The sequence below is a fragment of the Trachypithecus francoisi genome, unplaced genomic scaffold, assembly GCF_009764315.1.
Source record: "Trachypithecus francoisi isolate TF-2019V2 unplaced genomic scaffold, Tfra_2.0 Lachesis_group11, whole genome shotgun sequence".
NCBI classification, from domain to species: Eukaryota; Metazoa; Chordata; class Mammalia; order Primates; family Cercopithecidae; genus Trachypithecus; species Trachypithecus francoisi.
In genome coordinates this window covers 23,417,756-23,436,410 of record NW_022681456.1, presented here as the reverse complement: position 1 = coordinate 23,436,410, position 18,655 = coordinate 23,417,756, and the positions used below count along the sequence as shown (strand labels likewise).

The following is an 18,655-nucleotide window of genomic DNA, read 5'->3' as shown; positions in this document are numbered from 1 at the left end:
TCGCTCGCGCTGCGAGTTGGAGACTGGAGCTGTTCCTATTCGGCCATCTTGCTCGGCCTCCGAGCTAGAACTCATTCTTTTTTATGGCTACAGAAACCCAAGATTTTTTTTTTTTTTCTTTGAGATGGAGTCTTGTTCTTGTCGGCCAGGTTGGATTGCCATGGTGCAATCTCGACTCACTGCAACCTCTGCCTCCCGGGTTCAAGCGATTCTCCTGCCTCAGCCTCCAAAGTAGCTGAGATTACAGGTGCCTGCCACTACGCCTGGCTAATTTTTGTATTTTTAGTAGAGACGGGGTTTTACCATGTTGGCCATGCTGGTCTTGAACTCCTGACCTCAAGTGATCCACCCGCCTCAGCCTCCCAAAGTGCTGGGATTACGGAAGTGAGCCACTGTGCCCTGCCAAAACCCAAGAGTCTTATGTGAAATTCCCGTTTCTCCATGCAGCAACCAGTTCTGTTTTTCAAAACCATGGAGGCCAGGCCTGGTACAGTGGCTCATGCCTGTAATCCCAACCCTTTGGGAGGCTGAGGCAGGAGGATTGCTTAAGGCCAGGAGACTGAGACCAGCCTAGCAACTTTGCATAGCAAGACCCCAATCTCTAAAAAAACATTTAAAAATAAAATAAATAAATAAATAAAATTTTACAACCACAGAGGCCAGAAAAGAAGTTCTTGGTAGGTAGGATTTGTAAGGGTCCCCAGTTGTAATTTCCAATGCAGGAAAGAAAAAAAAAAAAAAATCAAGAACCAATACAGTGCACAGATGTGATTCCAAAATAGAGATTTATTTATTAAGGATTATTTAGTTTCTGCATAAAAATCACCAATTGTTCCTCATTGGGTTTTTTCTTTTAAAACACACGTCAATTCTTTTGGGGTTGCTTTGTTTGCCCCAGCACTTTAAAAAATACAGCTCTTTGTAGCGCCAGGAAGAACAGTCAAGGTTAAGGCAGTGAGGCGTTTTCTTGAATCTTAGCGGCTGAAGGGTTCATCTCTTCCCATCAAGAGAATACACACAGTAGGTAGTTTCTTAGGTTGAAAAATCTGTCCCTGAAGGAAGTAATTCTTCTGAAGAATGCAAACAGAGTCATCTATGGTCAATTGTTTGTGCCCTATAGCTTTGAAAGAAACGCCTCTTGGTCATCAAGGGCTTGCTGGTTGGTTTCAGCTGTAAAGCAACAGCAACAACAACAACAACAAAAAAAAAACAGAAAAAAGAAAACAAACAAAAAAACCTGTCTAGCGAGACAGAAAGAGCAGGGTTTACAATAGTGCTGTGAGGCTGGGCTATGCAAACCACATGAGAATACACACCAGTTTGCTTTTAAAAAAAAAAAAAAAAAAAATCCCACATGGGGCCCTGCATAATTTCAAATCAAACTCTCTATAGTCCTTAAAATAACCAAAATAGCAAATACAGCGAGAGCCTCAGAAGGTCACGTGCTTTTTTTTTTTTTTTTTTTGAGACTGAGTTTCGCTCTTGTTGCCCAGGCTGGAATGCAGTGGCGCGATCTCGGCTACTGTAACCTCCACCTCCCGGGTTCTAGTGATTCTCCTGCTTCCACCTCCCAAGAAGATGGGATTACAGGCATGTGCTACCATGCCTGGGTATTTTTAGTAGAGACAGGATTTCACCATGTTGGTCAGGCTGGTCTCAAACTCTGACCTCAAGTGATCCGCCCACCTCTTTTTTTTTTTGAGACGGAGTTTTGCTCTTGTTGCCCAGGCTGGAGCGCAGTGGTGTGATCTCAGCTCTCTGCAACCTCCGCCTCCTGGGTTCAAGCAGTTCTCCTGACTCAGCCTCCTGAGTAGCTGGAACTACAGGCGTGTGCCACCACGCCTAATTTTTTATATTTTTAGTAGAGATGGGGTTTCACCATGTTGGACAGGCTGGTCTCAAACTCCCGACCTCAGGTGATCCGCCCACCTCGGCCTCCTCCAAAGTGCTGGGATTACAGGCGTGAGCCATGGTGCCCGGCCATCATGTGCTTATTTTTAAAGTGAGGTGGATGACACCATTCCCCCAGAGCCGTGTTCCTCGTTGGTGACAAAACAAAACCAAAAAACCCTAGGACTTGACTTATTAGAAGTGTTAATCGATTTTTACCACGCTGAAATGAAGCTATAAAGTCAGTCTGTGCTATCGTGAAATTCCAAGGAGATTTGGAAGTAAGATCATTATTTATTGGTCCTTTAGAATAGACCAAAAAAGAAAAAAAAAGACTTAAAAAACGAGGGCTGTCCCCTGCAGACTCTGGCAGGACCCTGGGCCGCTCTGGGGGACGCAGGCCAGGGGCAGCTCACAGACTTGATTCACAGTGATTCTGGTTTGCCTGTTTCTCTGTGTGGCCATGAGTCGGGGGCGTGTCCAGCGGTGGGCACGCCTAAACCTTGTAGTTAAGCTCGGCGTTCATCTGGGTGTACATCTCATAGATGACATCGATGGTGGCCGTGTAGTTGACTAGGAAGAGGCGGATCTTCTCCAGGCACTCCTCCTCTGTCACATTCTGCCCCCTGGAGAGTGCTTTCAGGAAGTCGGACTTATAGGGGGCTGCGTACAGTGCTGCCTTGAGACGGGCAAGAAGGGAGGTAGGCACAGCGTTAGCAGGGGCCGAGGAGCCAGGCCAGCATGCCAGGGTTCTGGGAGGGGTCTTCCCTGGGTCCGTGCTGGACAGGGGGTCTGTGCTATTTGAGGTGTTGGAAGGGAAAGGAAAAGGGAGGTGTATTTTGAGCAACAGCAGGAAGGATATCAGCTTTGGGGACAGACAAGCCTAGGTGCAAATGCCAGTCTGGGCCACCAACTAGCTGTGAGCCTTGAGCAAGTCACTTAGCCTCTCTGAGCTTCAGTTTCCTCATCTGCAAAATGGGGATAATGGCTCCCACCTAATCGGGTTGCTTTTATAAGGATTAGGGGGCTTGTACAAAGTGCTCAGCACAGCACCAGGCATACAGTAGGCACTCAGCACAACACCTGGCACACAGTAGGTGTTCAGCATGGGTAAGTCTCTTCCTTCTGGGTTCCCTGCTTTGGAAAAAGGGAACTGCTTCTTCAGAAAACTCCCTTTCTGAGTTGGGGAGACGACTGCTAATCATACTGTGGTCTCTCTTTTGTCCTTAGGGGGACGATACTTCCCTAAATTTCAGGTCTGCTCTCATACTTGAAAAGTACAGAGAATTTGAAATTCACAGAATTTCAGAGCCAGAAGAAAAAAGGTACAACTAGATAAAAAGTTTAGGCTAGCCGGGTGCAGTGACTCATGCTTGTAATCCCAGCACTTTGGGAGGCTAAGGTGGGCAGATCACAAGGTCAGGAGTTCGAGACCACCCTGGCCAATATGATAAAACCCCATCTCTACTAAAAATACAAAAAATTAGCCAGGTGTGGTGGCGGGCGTCTGTAGTCCCAGCTACTCGGGAGGCTGAGGCAGGAGAATTGCTTGAACCCGGTAGGCAGAGGTTGCAGTGAGCTGAGATCACGCCACTGCACTCCAGCCTGGGTGACAGAGCGAGACTCCGTCTTAAAAAAAAAAAAAAAAAAGTTTAGGCCAGGAGTTTGATAGGATGAGGAAAGTATAAATACTATTTTTTAAATCTTTTTAAACATAGTCTTGCTCTGTCCTCCAGGCTAGAGTGCAGTGGCATGATCTTGGTTCACTGCAACCTCTGCTTACTGGGTTCAAGCTATTCTTCTACCTCAACCTCCCAAGTAGCTGGGACTATAGGTGCCTGCCACCATGCCCAGCTATTTTTTTTTTTTTTTTTGAGACGGAGTCTCACTCTGTCGCCCAGGCTGGAATGCAGTGGCACGATCTCGGCTCACTGTAAGCTCTGCCTCCCGGGTTCACGCCATTCTCCTGCCTCAGACTCCCAAGAAGCTGGGACTACAGGCGCCCACCACCACACCCAGCTAATTTTTTGTATTTGTAGTAGAGACAGGGTTTCACCATATTAGCCAGGATGGTCTCGATCTCCTGACCTTGTGATCCGCCCGCCTCAGCCTCCCAAAGTGCTGGGATTACAGCCTTGAGCCACCGCGCCCGGCCAATTTTTTGTATTTTTAGTAGAGACAGGGTTTTACTATGTTGGCCAGGCTGATCTCCAACCTGACCTCAGGTGATCCACCTGCCTTGGCCTCCCAAAGTGCTGGGATTATAGGCATGAGCCACTCACCTGGCCAAATATTATTATTTCATAATAAAAGTAGTAATAGCTGGTGTGGTGGCTCATGCCTGTAATCCCAGCACTTTGGGAGGCAAGGTGGGAGGATTGCTTTGAGCTCAGGAGTTCAAGACCAGTCTGAGCAACATGGTGAAACCTTGTCTCTACAAAAAAATATAAAAATTAGCTAGGTTTTGGTGGCTTGCACCTGTAGTCCCAGCTACTTGCGACACTGAGGCTGGAGAATCACTTGAGCCTGGGAAATGGAGGTTGCGGTAAGCTAAGACTGTACCACTGCACTCCAGCCTGGGCGACAGCGACAGAGGGAGACCCCCTCTCAAAAAAAAAAAAAAAAAAAAAGCAATAGCTTTGATGTACTGAGTGTAAACCATGTGAACCATGTGTCAAGCACTTTATACTGATTAATTTCATTTATTTAATGCCTATTTTATACCTATTTGAAAGATGAGGATATTGAGGCTCAGGAAGGTAGGATCACAGTCCCCCATTTTTGTGTTGTGTGACCTTGTCTGAGTGTCACTGTCCTCATCTGGAAAATGGGGGTAAGAACAGTGCCACCTTGTGGTGCATTTGTGAAGATTACAATTCATGGGCAGCTGCCCTGGCCAGGTACACAGGACACACTGTTACTACTGAGGTGATGGTTTGAGGATTTGTAGGGGCAATGCACTGTGGAGATCTCAAGGGGCCCATGGGAATGGGCTCTGTCTCCAGCTCTTCCGGGGTGGATGGCCCAGGGGCTGCCATGCATCTCACTCTGTGACCAGCTCTTCCTCTTTGGAACCATACTGGTTTCTACTCCAGCCTGCTTGCAGACTGTACCCCACAGGAACACTGAACAGGGCCCATCAGCCCCTCATTCTCATGGCCACCAGAGTGGGCAGGCAGAGGGAGCTGCAGCAGAAAGGGTGGCCAGAACAGGCCGGGCAGGAACATGTGGGTGAGATGAGGGCAGCAAGCAGCAGGTGAAGGGCATGGCGCAGGGCAGCCAGAGGGCCTTCAGACGTCTCCTGAGCAGGGCTTTCAGCCTGGTGATCAACTGTAGGGCCCTCACCTAACCAGGCAGGTGCTGAAGCCTCACTTCCAGGAGCCCTAGCCAATGTCACCCCAACACAGGCCACCAGGAACCCAGAGGGCCGGTGTCCTTTCAGCAGATGCTCCCAGGGGAGGCCCTTCTTTCCCCGCATGCCCCATGTGGGGATCCAGGCTGAATTTGAGGGGCCGTCAGGCTGGGCCACCTTCGACCTGGGGTCCTCCAGGGCTTTCCCTGTGGTTTCTCTTTTCACCCCACCATCAGGCCTTGCAGGTCGAGGCCCCTAGAGAGAAACACCGTGGAGTATCTACAGTGACACCCGCTGTGGCTTGAATGGGACTGGCCAAGGGCACGGGAGGGGGACCTCTCCGTACACTAGCTTCATCCAAATAGATGGGGGAGCCCTTCCTGAGCCCGAGAGGGTAAACACAGCCTCACAGGCCAGGAGGCCTCGGCCAAGCAGGGGCAGAGTGGGGAGCAGAATCTGCAAGCCGGTAGTCCTTTAAGGCCTGTGAGGGCGGCTCACCTGGAAGATCTTCTGCACGATCCAGCCGTGGTACTTCTTGAGGGCCATCTCATAGGCCTTGGTGGCGTTGACGCGGATGAGGTTGGGGTGGTTCTCGTCCCGCTCCCCGTCACAGATGCTCTGGAGGAAGACCTGGATGAAGCGGAGGCCTCTGCAGCCCAGGGAGGAGAAGGTTCATTAGGACCGTGCACACCCCTGTCGTGAAAGACCCTGATGGACTCTGAATTTGCCACCTGCTGAGAGCCAGGAACATGTACACCCCAGAGGGAGTGGTTATTCCCTGGTCATCTTTCCCTGCTGCTTACAAGTAACGTGACCACTTGCCTCCATTCATTATCTCCCAAGCACCTTCTCTCCTCCAGGCCTGGTGCTGGCCCATGACAATAGTGACACTGGCTGTAAGATCCACGAGGGGTAGGTCTGGGCCTGCCTTGTCCATTTCTGTGTCCACATGACCCCCACAGGCTGCAACATGGTAGGCAACCATCAGGCTTGAGGAATGAAGCCACAGTGCTGGCCCTTAAAGGGTTTGCAGACCACAGACTGTGGATATACCGGGCACACTGGCGAGACTGGCCCCGTGTGCACCAGGTTCCCCGCCCCCACTCCCCAGCCCTCAGCATCTTTCTAAGTCTGCTACATTGCTCCTCTGCCTGAGACCTCCCAGAGCATCCTCCAGTGGCCACTCGAGCCTTTCCTCAAGGGGTAGGGTGATGTTTCGAGAGCCAGGAGAAGCAGATGGGGTATAGCAAGGAGTCCACATGGAAAAGCTCACCAGGGCCCTCCCCTTAGCACACATCATCTCACCTCTTGCTTCCCTGGGGCCTGTGAGGCTGAGCTTGGCACAATCAGCCCGTTTCACAGAGGAAAGCACTGAGGCTTCCCTAGAAAGTCTCAGTCACAGGCCAGGATGCGAACCCTGCCTGCCTCACTGCGCGCCCCCCTCCCAGCAGGCTCTTTCCTTCGCTGCCCCTCACTGTCCCACTGGGGTCCCCAGGTGAGCTGCTCTGCTCCCTCCCTGCAGTGGGGTGGGGATCAGGTCAGGGTGGGGTGCTCTAAGGGGCAGAAGCACTAGGTTTGAGGGCTGAAGAGTCTATAGCTGGTTGAGAACAGCATGGGTTCAAACCAGCCCATAGGATGTATTTGTGCAAATTAGAACTCCTCCTCACCGCCGGGCATGGCGCCTCACACCTGCCTCACACGGATCACTTGAGGCCAGGAGTTCAAGACCAGCCTGGCCAACATGGCGGGCCTGTCTCTACTAAAAATACAAAACTTAGCCAGGCATGGTGGTGCACACCTGTAATCCCAGCTACTCAGGAGGCTGAGGCAGGAGAATTGCTTGAACCCAGGAGGCAGAGGTTGCAGTGAGCCGAGATTGCGCCACTGCACTCCAGCCTGGGCAACAGAACGGGATCCTGTCTAAAAATAAAAAATAAAAATAAAAGAATTCCTTCTCCTCAAGATGGTGTACTTCTACCAAGAAACTGTCATAACATACAAATCCACTTTGTACGTGTGACCAGCCCTAAACAGGACACCTCTGTGCAGTAGGCAACCTGCATAACTGTGCTGGATGACATGGGCACGTGATTTGGCCTCCAGAAGTGCCAGCTGCCTCCTCTGTGAGATGCGAATAGCTACCACACCTAACTCACAGAATATGAAACCCAATCAGCATATAAAAAGCTTAGCACAATGCCCAGATCAGGGTGTGCTCATATACTCTGATGAGACTGGAACCAGGAAGCATCACTGTCAGGCAAGCCCTGGCCCTTGGGAGGCCTTTTCCCAGTCATTAACTAGCATCACACTGGAAGGGCTCAGAAGTGACCTTCCCAGCCTGAGGTGACACTGCAGAACAGTTACAGTTTGCTTTCCCTCCTCTACAGCACAGAGCCCAGGCCCTGCCACCTGAGCCTGTCACCTTTTCAGCCACATCAGCGCCAGTGTGGCCCCTACTTTGGGCCACTCTGCTCCATACATTTCTTTCTCCACCTCCAGGATGTTCTGCAGGGTCCGGAACTTGGCTGGGTTGGTGTCATACACGGCTTTGATTTTCTGAAATGGAGCACACAGGATTTTCCCTTAGGTAAACTGCCCCCATAGACATCTGGCCCGCACGCTGGGTGAAGAGCACCCTACCAGCATCTCCCACTCCTTCCTGCCCTCCAGGAACAGCAAAGATAAGACCTGTAACAGTAACTATGACTGTTCACATTAGCCAGGATTTGCAAAATGCTTTACAGGCACTGCCTTATATGATCCTGGTGGCAACCCTGAAGTTGCTGTCATTATCCCATTTTACAGGCAGAGACACTGAAGCTCACAGAAGGGCATGGACTTGTCCAAGGTCACACAGTTGGTACAAAGTTCATGTTCTCCAGCCACTACTGACACTGGCTCAGACACCAAGTATCTGCAGTTTTGCTCTGGTGGACAAGTGGAAATAGGTTCCGAGGATTCCAAGAAGTCCAGGAATGAAGGCCTCTGAGATGGAGCCAGGTAGGCCTGGGTCTGAATCCCAGCTCTGCCACTTACTTGCTTGTGACCTTAAGTGAGTCCTTCTCTTAAGGTCTCACTCTGAGTCTCAGCTTCTTCATCTGTAAAAAGGGGATAACAGAGGACCAGCCTCAAAGGGCTGCTGGGATGAAGAAATGAGATCATACAGTGTGTCCCGAGCCCTTGGCTGGGCCCTACATGGATTCTCATGGGCAGTCTACAGCGGGGGAGACGGCATCAGGAACTACATCAGGATTGGAGAAGGGGAGGGCCAGACCAGTGCTGACTGCGGACTTTGGGACTTACTTACTTAGTGGGGATAGATGAAAGAACCAGCAGGTTCCTTCTCAGGGTCAACCCTTTAATTAGACTTTGGTCCCAGTCAGGCTAGACTGGTGACCAGATGGCGAGACTGTGGAGGAGGGCAGAGAACATTGAGCCCTGATCGGGCAAGCCTGGGGCCCATCTTCTACACCTCCATCTCCTTCCTCGGCCTGGGAAGCTTGCAGCTGGGACCATGGTGCTGGCAACCCAGGTAGGCTTAGATTCCTGATGCAAGTCCTAGGCTACGGCTGCCTGACCAGGTACGTACCGTGATGTTGCCGCTTATGTCTGCCTTGATGGGAGTAAACACTGGGGACCCAAGGCAATCTGGGGACAAAATGAGAAGAGAGATTGAGATTACCAGCAAGTGATTTTTCAGGGCCACTGCAGGCCGTGGGGACATGGTGGGTGGGTTATGTGGTGGGTCCCGGGGAGAGCTGAGTTGTTCTGGATGTTACTAAGGCAGCATGGGCTTGGGTGCAGCCCCCAGCTCCGTTCTCTGAGCTTCCTGTTGGCAAATGAGGCTACAGCACCAATCACAGAGGCATGATGAGGATGGCTTGAAATAAACAATCCAATTCTAAGACACACATTTGATTCATCTCGAGAATCAGAATGGTATTTGTTTGTTTTTTGGGGTTTATCTTGAGACAGAGTCTCGCTTTGTCACTCAGGCTGGAGCGCAGTGGTGTGATCATAGCTCACCACAGCCTCGACCTCCTGGGTTTAAGCCATCCTCCCACCTCAGCCTCTGGAGTAGCTGGGACTACAGGCACGCACCACCATATCCAGCTAATTAAAAAAAAAATTTGGCCTGGTGCAGTGGCTCACGCCTGTAATCCCAGCACTTTAGGAGGCTAAGGTGGGTGGATCACTTGAAGTCAGGAGTTCAAGACCCTCCTGGTCAACATGGTGAAACCTTGTCTTTACCAATATACAAAAATTAGCTGGGCGTGGTGGCTCGTGCCTATAATCCCAGCTACTCAGGAGGCTGAGGCAGGAATATTGCTCGAACCTGGGAGGCGGAGGTTGCTGTGAGGTGAGATTACGCCACTATACTCCAGCCTGGGCAACGGAGTGAGACTCTGTCTCAAAAAAAAAAATCCTGATCTTGGTGATCAGGATCTTATGTAGACCTAAGCTAATGTGTCTGTTTTTAACAAAAAAGATTTTTTTTAAAAAAGTGCTTAACTTTTAAAATAGAAAAAAGCTCACAGAATAAGGATATAAAGAAATTTTTTCTAGAGCTGTACAATGTGTTTGTTTTTAATTGGATAAAACATTTAATTTATTGGTCTTTGGGGGAAATTTGATGCATCACCACTATATTAGAACTGAGCCATTAATTCTGTAGCTTCATCAATATTAACTACTTTATTTTCATGATGCTACTGAGGAATCAGTTCTTTCTACAGAGGTTCAAGAGAAAGTCCTTCTAAGAAGTGTGCAAATCTCGTATATTTATTAGATTGGTGCAAAAGTAATTGCAGTTTTTGAATACAAAAGCTTTATCTACTCTGTTGACTTTTTCATCATTCATAACGCTTATCTTTTTTTTTTTTCCCCAAGACGGAGTTTCACTCCCGTTGCCCAAGCTGGAGTGCAATGGCATGATCTCAGCTCACCACAACCTCCACTTCCTGGGTTCAAGCAATTCTCCTACCTCAGCCTCCCGAGTAGCTGGGATTACAGGCACACGCTACCACGCCTGGCTAATTTTGTATTTTTAGTAGAGGCAGGTTTCACTATGTTGGTCAGCCTGGTCTTGAACTCCCACCCTCAGGTGATCCACCCGCCTCTGCCTCCCAAAGTGCTGGGATTACAGGCATGAGCCACTGTGTCCGGCCTCGTTTATCTTCTTAAGATTAGTAGTAACTGGTTTTGCTTTGTTGGTAGCCTTAAAGTGTTTTTAGCTGGCTATGTGAAATACACTCCTGGACTTCTGCCCTCTGAATTTGTTCTCGGCCATTGTCTTCAATAGTAGTGTGCACCTATGTGTGTTTTTAAAGACAGGGTCCTTTGGCAACTGAAGAAAGATAAATAAAAATAAATAAATGCATAAAATAAAGATAGGGTCTTGTTCTGGCACTCAAGCTGGAGTACAGTGGCAAGATCACAGCTCACTGCAGGCTTCAACTTCTGGACTCAAGCAATCCTCCTGCCTCAGCCTCCCAAAGTGCTGCGATTAGAGGGATACACCATCACACCCAGTAGAATGTTCTTAAATGGAGGCGTTTTCCTTTCTTGGTAGGTCATAATATATGGGAGCATCGTATAATAGGTAACACCTTGGAGTTGATAAAATGTAGACCTGGAAACTGCCTGGCAGTGCCTGGAACTGCTGGAATCTGCTGAAATGTGAGCAGCCTGCTGCCTGCCTCTCCTCCGCTCCCTCTTTTGACACCCCCATGGCAGGCTGTCACAGGACATCTCGCTCCTTACATGCAGGAAGTATGCAGGTTCTTTACTGAGCAGGCTCGATGTGGACTTTACCTTTGAGACTGAAGACAGACTACCGGGCTTCCGTGACACCTTTTCATTGTCCTTGTTGCAGTCCAGAAAAGTGAGCTCACTAAGCCTACTACAGAGCCCAGGGGACAAAGACCCCAGAGCAGGCTAGAGGCGGGTGCCGACCCCACAGGAGTGAAAGGCCAATACCCAGGAGGCCAGACAGGGACCTCAGTGTGTGCGCCAAGTGACCACATGAGGGCAGAGGGCTAGGGAAGGAACTTCCTTAAGCCAAATTCCACTCAGGGTGACCCTGCACACCTGGCCAGCCATCTGGAACATTCTAATTGCAGCTATGAAAAGAGGTACATGAGAGAAACAGCATTAGACACTTAAGGAAACAGCCCATAGCCCAGTGGAAAGAAGGTGGGCTAGGGATTCAGACAGATGGGGTGAGAATCCTGCACGACCACTCCCAAGCTGAGTAAATCTCCTCGCCTCTGTGTGCCTGTTTCCTCTTGTGTCAAATGGGGCAATAATAGTACTTATTTCATATACTTCTTTAAGAAATTAAAAATAAGGCACTGAGGCCAGGCGGTAGCTCACGCCTGTAATCTCAGCACTTTGGGAGGCCAAGGCGGGCGGATCACAAGGTCAGGAGTTTGAGACCAGCCCGGCCAACATGGTGAAACCTCACCTCTACTAAAAATACCAAAATTAGCCAGGCGTGGTAGCAGGCGCCTATAGTCCCAGATACCCAGGAGGCTGAGACAGGAAAATCGCCTGAACCTAGGAGGCGGAGGTTGCAGTGAGCCGAGATTGTGCCACTGTACTCCAGCCTAGCAACAGAGCAAGACTCCATCTCAAAAATAAAATAAAATAAGGCACCAAATACATGTAGCAGAGTGTCCGGTGAGTGCTGAACACTCAGTACCTGGACTTTAATCATTTTTATGACCTCATATCATTACTAGGGTCAGATACTGTGACCCAGCAAATGACATCATTGTGGAAGCCACAGGATCCCCCAGAACCTCCACCGAGTGGGACTCATCCTTGACCTGTGCCCCTGCTGCTTTCTCTGTGCTCCCCTGTGACGCCCCACTAGAGCTGGGGCTGCTACCTTGTCCTGCTGCAAGCTCTGGGCATGCTGTCCTCATGCTGGGCCATGAGCAGTCTCCTCTTGGCAACTGAGCCTCTTTCCAATGTCTGCGGAGGCAAATTTCCCAACAATGGGCCATGCTGGAGCCTTCCCTATGGTGGTCACGTCAGAGGCTGCTCAGAGGTGCTGTGCCAGGGATGCAGACAACGAATCCAGGGTGCTCTGGTCTCCCAGACAGGCCTGCCAGGCATCAATGGGGTGACAACTCCATGCCACCCTTTAACCTCACCTGACAGATCACTGACCTCCGCTGCATGTGGAGGCCAGCCTGGGGAAGTCATGCCACTTGTTAGCCCTGGAAGGTGTTCTCTTCCAGCACCGCTACCGCTGCCTCTCTGGAAGGACCATGCATTCTCAACTTACATAATAACGCCGGAGCCAAGAACCTCTTTCCTCCGCCAGTGACTACAGTGCCGCCAGGGGGTGCCAATTCTGACCCTCACAGGGGGCCAGGCAGGTGCCATGGATGGGCTACATGGGGACTGGCAAAACCCATCCAGACATAAGGCTGTTCCTCAGCTCCAGCTGACGGCTTTACATCCACATCTTCCCAAAATGTATAATGAGCCGGACGTGGTGGCATGCACCTGTAGTCCCAGCTACTCGGGAGGCTGAGGTGGAGGATCGCTCAAGCCCAGGAGTTAAAGTTGCATTTAGCTATGATTGTGTCACTGCACTCCAGCCTGCGCAACAGAGTGAGACTCCATCTCTTAAAAAAATTAAAATGTGGGCCAGGCGCAGTGGCTCGCCCCTATAATCCCAGCACTTTGGAAGGTCGAGGTGGGTGTATCACCTGAGGTCAGGAGTTCAAGACCAGCCTGACCAACATGGTGAAATCCTGTCTCTAATAAAAATACAAAAATTAGCCAGGCATGGTGGCGCACACCTGTAATCCCAGCTACTTGGGAGGCTGGGGCAGGAGAATCACTTGAACCCAGGAGGCAGAGGTTGCAGTGAGCCGAGATTGTGCCACTGCACTCCAGCCTGGGCAACAAGAGTGAAATTCCATCTCAAAAAAATAAATAAGTGAAAAATAAAAATGCATAATGTACAAAGGCTTACATTAGACTGATGGACAGATAGATAGAGATATGGATAGATAGGCACAGTAAAATATTAATGGTAACATCTAGGTGATAGGTGTACGAGTACTATTTACTATAAAATTCTTTCAACTTTGCCACATTTGGATTTTCTCATAGAAAATACTGAAAAAAGTAATGTCACTTTTTTTTCTGCTCATAAAATCCTATTTGTTTTTCTACTTTTTTCCCCCAAGTCTGTTTCACTGCTACAGTGATGATAGTCACATGTGTTATACCTTTTTTTTTTTTTTTGAGACAGAGTCTTGCTCTGTCACCCAGGCTGGAGTGCTCACTGCAAGCTCCGCCTCCTGGGTTTACGCCATTCTCCTGCCTCAGCCTCCCGAGTAGCTGGGACTACAGTCGCCCGCCACCTCGCCCGGCTAGTTTTTTATATTTTTTAGTAGAGACGGGGTTTCACTGTATTAGCCAGGATGGTCTCGATCTCCTGACCTCGTGATCCACCCGTCTCGGCCTCCCAAAGTGCTGGGATTACAGGCTTGAGCCACCGCGCCTGGCCTACACCTTTGTTTTTTAAACCAACAGTCTTGCCACCAGACTTGAGCTCTGAAGAGGGCAGGGACCAGGTTCTCTGCTATGCCCCCAGCACCCAGCAGGTGCCTGACCCCAGTCGGTATTTGTATGACATCTGTGGAATGAATGAATGAATGAATGAATGAGTGAATGAATGGACTGCGGGAAATGTAGAATCTGTCAGTGTATTTCCCTGCCAGGCTCTCCATCTCTGCACCCTCCTATGCTTCAGACTGACCCAACATACTGATTTTAAGTACCCATCCAACCCAGATGGCAGAGGATATGTGAAGGGACTTGGGCCTCAGTTCCCCTGCTTATAAAATGGAAATCCTTCTAAGATGTTCCTCTGCAGGGCTGCTGTGAGAAAGAGGTGTCACATGCAAAGTGAGGGCTCAAAGCACTGACCATGATTGTTTTTACTGCCACTGGCTGGTTTTCAACCAAAGCCTTCCAGTGAAGAAGAGATGATGGCAGGGCTTGATGACAGATCACCAGCCACCATGGGTGGCTTATTAGCTTTTCTCAATGACTCAGGTCATTCAACATGCATTGCAGAGATGCAGAAAAATGTTATGCAGCATCCTTTTGCAGTTCTGAGGGGCCCTGCCATGGTGGCAGGGAGAAAGGCTTTTTGTTTTGTGTTCTCCTGACCATGCGCTACGAGGGTCACGAGGCCACCATGGTCAGCAGGAGCTGGGCCCCAACAGCAGCTGTTATTGTGTGTGGGGCCACCGCACAGGGCCAGAGCTCCTGCTCAACAGTAAGGGAGGAATGTGGTGCCTCAAATGCACTTCTGGGGCTGGGAGCCTAGCAGAAGAGAGGGGAGGCGAGGCAGGGGCTGGGAACGCCACCCCAGACTCCACTTCCACGCTCTACCCACAGGGAGTCACTGGCAGGAAAGGGAGCTCCGCATGCATCTGTGTTATGTAAACATGCACGCTAAAAAATAAATAATAAATAAATAAATAAATAAATAAATAAAAAGAGTAAAAAAAAAAAAAAAAAACATGCACGCTGAAGTGGGTCTAGAAGCATCTGGAGGTGGGCTGCCTGCTATTAGCAGGGGCATCAACCTGGGCAGTGGCATTGAAGCAATGGCATCCACAGTCCTAGGTTTGAGTCTCAGCTCTGGTGTGAGTTTGGCCAAGTGACTTAACCACTCCAGGTTCTGGCCCTTCGGTTTCTACAGCCCAGAGGTGCTGTGCAAACAGGAAGTGCTCTGTATATAGTTGGGCTGAAGCCTGTTTCAACATCACCCACTCAAGGCTCTAGGCTTATGTTTGCCTTTGGTGCAGTCCAAGGACATCAAGTTACAGAAAAGCCAAATGACTTGCCCAGGTTACACTCCAGGGAGTGCCAAGACACAATTCCAGAGCCAAAGCTGCTTCCACTACACCCTTAACCTTTCTGTCTAGAATGTTACCATTCTTTGAACTCAAAGAATGATTCTTTGAAGTCCTGTGAACTCAGAGAAAATAGGAAACCAGAAGACGATTTTAATTCCCAAGCATTTGGTGGCTTTTCTAATAGTTTATTTTACTTATTTATTTATTTTGAGACAGAGTCTCACTCCGTCGCCCAGGCTGGAGTGCAGTGGTGCAATCTAGGCTCACTGCAACCTCCGCCTCCCGGGTTCAAGTGATTCTCCTACCTCAGCTCCCTAGAAGCTGGGATTATAGGCATGCGCCACCACACCCAGCCTCTGATAGTTTCAATTCAAGCCTGCGCCTGCTCTGAATAGAGCATGACATGTTTCTACCAGGCTCTCGAGCCTTCCGTTTCCTACAGAATGCAGCCCTAACCCTAAATTACCCTTCTTGTTTGACCAGTTTTGCAGTTACCCCAAACTTGTTTTTTTTTTTAATTGTTGTCAGCAAACAGGCTCTTTGAAATGCCACCCAGAACCTGTGTACCTGGAGGGAGGGAGGGGAATTGGAGGGTTTTCTAGTTCATGACCTCCAGGGAGAAAGGAAGCTGTCTTTTTAAACATGTTTTACTTATTCTTCTTCTTATTATTATTATTTTTTAATAGAGACAAGGTCAGGCCGAGCATGGTGGCTTACATCTGTAATCCCAACACTTTGGGAGGCCGAGGCGGGCAGATCACCTGAAGTTCGGAGTTCAAGACCAGCCTGACCAAAATGGTGAAACCCCATCTGTATTAAAAATACAAAAACTAGCTGGGCGTAGTGGTGCAAATCTGTAATCCCAGCTACTTGGGAGGCTGAGGCAAGAGAATCACTTGCACCTGGGAGGTGGAGGTTGCAGTGAGTTGAGATCACGCGTGAGACTCTGTCTGAAAAAAAAATAGAGAGACAGGGTCTTACTATTTTGCCCAGGCCAGTCTCAAACTCCTGGGCTCAAGCGATCTGTCTGCCTTGGCCCCCTCAAAGTGCTGGGATTACAGGCATGAGCTGCCATGCCTGGCCTGAAGCTGTCTTTAAAATAAGAAAAATCAGATATGGTCCCACCATCTTCTTTCACAGACCCAACTAGAATGAGCAGATTCCAAATACAGTAAAGCCTTGGTTATCTGGAACAGCTGGCAAATGGCCCCTTCTGTTTAATGGAGAAGGCTTTTTCCAATGCACGCTACTCAACTCACAAGGCACAAGGAAAGAAACCAATAAACCTAATTATAAAAAACAGAAACCTCCTATATGGGGGAGAGGAGAAATTCCACCACCAACTAAAGCCAAAAAACTTGGGGGCAGACAGTAGAGAGTCTGTGTAACAAGCGTAACAGAAAAAAGGCTAATATCCCTAATATGTAAAGAGCTCTTACAAATCAGTAAGAAAAAAACAACAGCCCTATAGAACAATGGGCAATTCACAATAGAAATGAAAAGATGCTTAATCTCAATAATAAGACAAATAAAAACAGTGAAATATTTTCCATCTACCATATTTTTTAAAAGTCTTGCTATATTGCCCAGGCTGGAATGCAGTGGCTATTCACAGGTGCAATCCCTCTACTGATCAGCATGGGAATTTTGACCTGCTGTTTCCAACCTGGGCCACTTCACACCTCTTTTTTTTTTGAGACGGAGTCTCGCTCTGTCGCCCAGGCTGGAGTGCAGTGGCCGGATCTCAGCTCACTGCAAGCTCCGCCTCCTGGGTTTACGCCATTCTCCTGCCTCAGCCTCCCAAGTAGCTGGGACTACAGGCGCCCGCTACCTCGCCCGGCTAGTTTTTTGTATTTTTTTAGTAGAGACGAGGTTTCACCGTGTTAGCCAGGATGGTCACGATCTCCTGACCTCGTGATCCGCCCGTCTCGGCCTCCCAAAGTGCTGGGATTACAGGCTTGAGCCACCGCGCCCGGCCCAGTTCACACCTCTTTAAGCAACCTGGTGGGCCCCTTTGCCAGGAGGTCACCATATTGATGCCAAACTTAGTGCAGACACCCAATCAGTGTAGCACACTACAGCCAAGAACTCCTGGGCTCAAGTGATCTTCCTGCCTCAGCTTCCTGAGCACTACAGCTGTGCACCACTGTGCCTGGCTCTCAAATACAAATACACCATCAGCATTGTAGCTCAGCCATCCTGGATGGAGCTCATGAAAATGTAACACAAATGTCACTGCTTTCATAGTGGAAGCCATTTGTAGCTTTCTAAACAGGGCCATCATCAAAAATACGAGTTATGATAAAGATGTGGCCCAGAAATGTCACTGGTCCCCTCAAACTGTCACTAAATGACTCTAGATGGTGTGCCTTCAGGCTTTTAGGACAACTGGACAGCTTTGTGTATCTTTTTTTTTTTTTTTTTTTTGAGACAGGGTATCACTGTGTTGCCCAGGCTGGAATGCAGTGACACAATCATGGTTCATTGTAGCTTGGAACTCCTGGGCTCAAGCAATCCTCCCACCTCAGCCTCCAGAGTAGTTGGGACTACAGGTGTGCACCACCATGCTGGGCTAATTTTTTTTTTTTTTTTTTTTTACTTTTTGTAGAGAGTGGGACTCACTACACCATTGCCCAGGCTGGTCTTGAACTCCTGGGCTCAAGCAATCCTCCAGTCTCGGCCTCCCAAAGTGCTAGGATTACAGGCATGAGCCACTGTACCTGGCCAACTTTGTGTATTTTTTTTAAACACCTGTTGATGCTTGACAGCTACTTCTTCCTGCAGTGCTTCAATTATTTATTTATTTATTTATTTTTTGAGACAGAGTCTCACTCTGTAGCCCAAGCTAGAGTGCAGTGGAGCAATCTCAGCTCACTGCAACCTCTGCCTCCCAAGCTCAAGCAATTCTCCTGCCTCAGCCTCCCAAGTAGCTGGGACTACAGGCACACGCCACCATGTCAGGTTAAATTTTTGTATTTTAGTAGAGACAGGATTTCACCATGTTGCCCAGGGTGGTCTCAAATTCCTGAGCTCAAACGATCCACCCACCTTGGCTTCCCAAAGTGTTGGGATTACAGGTGTGAGCCACCGTGCCCAGCCAAATTCTTTTAGATACTTAAAAACCAAATAGCCAACAGAATCAGAATCTCCTGCAAAGAGGAGGCATGCACCAAGGAGGGGTTTCGTGCATGGCCTCTGGAACAACTCTGACTAGACAAGGGCTGTCTGGGGCCTCCTGCCTGGGTCTCTGCCACAATTCAGATGGGTGACATTGCACAGAAAGCAGAATTCCCTATAAGCCAGCAGTGACCATATGCTACACAGCAGAATCACACTAATTTCTTTTCTTTTCTTTTTTTTTTTTTTTGAGATGGGGTCTCGTTGTGTCACCCAGGCTGCAGTATAGTGGCACAATCACGGCTCACTGCAGCTTTTTTTTTTTTTTTTCTTTTTGAGACGGAGTCTCGCTCTGTCACCCAGGCTGGAGTACACTGGCACGATCTTGGCTCACTGC

The 18,655-nt window shown here is 49.1% G+C and overlaps 1 protein-coding gene and 1 long non-coding RNA gene across 2 annotated transcripts in view; both read right to left on the bottom strand.

Moving 5' to 3' along the window:
- Positions 1-1,032: 1,032 nt before the first annotated feature.
- The window catches only part of GLTP (glycolipid transfer protein), a 31,094-nt gene continuing 13,471 nt past the window's right edge, over positions 1,033-18,655 (bottom strand). Inside the window, exons 2-5 of the mRNA XM_033220681.1 lie at positions 8,835-8,893; positions 7,668-7,801; positions 5,741-5,891; positions 1,033-2,569 (exon numbers count right to left, since the gene is read on the bottom strand). Coding sequence (XP_033076572.1) covers positions 2,387-2,569; positions 5,741-5,891; positions 7,668-7,801; positions 8,835-8,893 — 527 coding nt within the window. The 3' untranslated portion in view covers positions 1,033-2,386. The remainder of the gene's footprint in view (positions 2,570-5,740; positions 5,892-7,667; positions 7,802-8,834; positions 8,894-18,655) is intronic.
- LOC117089430 lies at positions 13,450-14,726 on the bottom strand. The gene is made up of 2 exons (XR_004439596.1): positions 13,784-14,726; positions 13,450-13,497 (listed from the first exon to the last, which is right to left on the bottom strand). It is a non-coding gene; the product is annotated as an uncharacterized LOC117089430 (long non-coding RNA).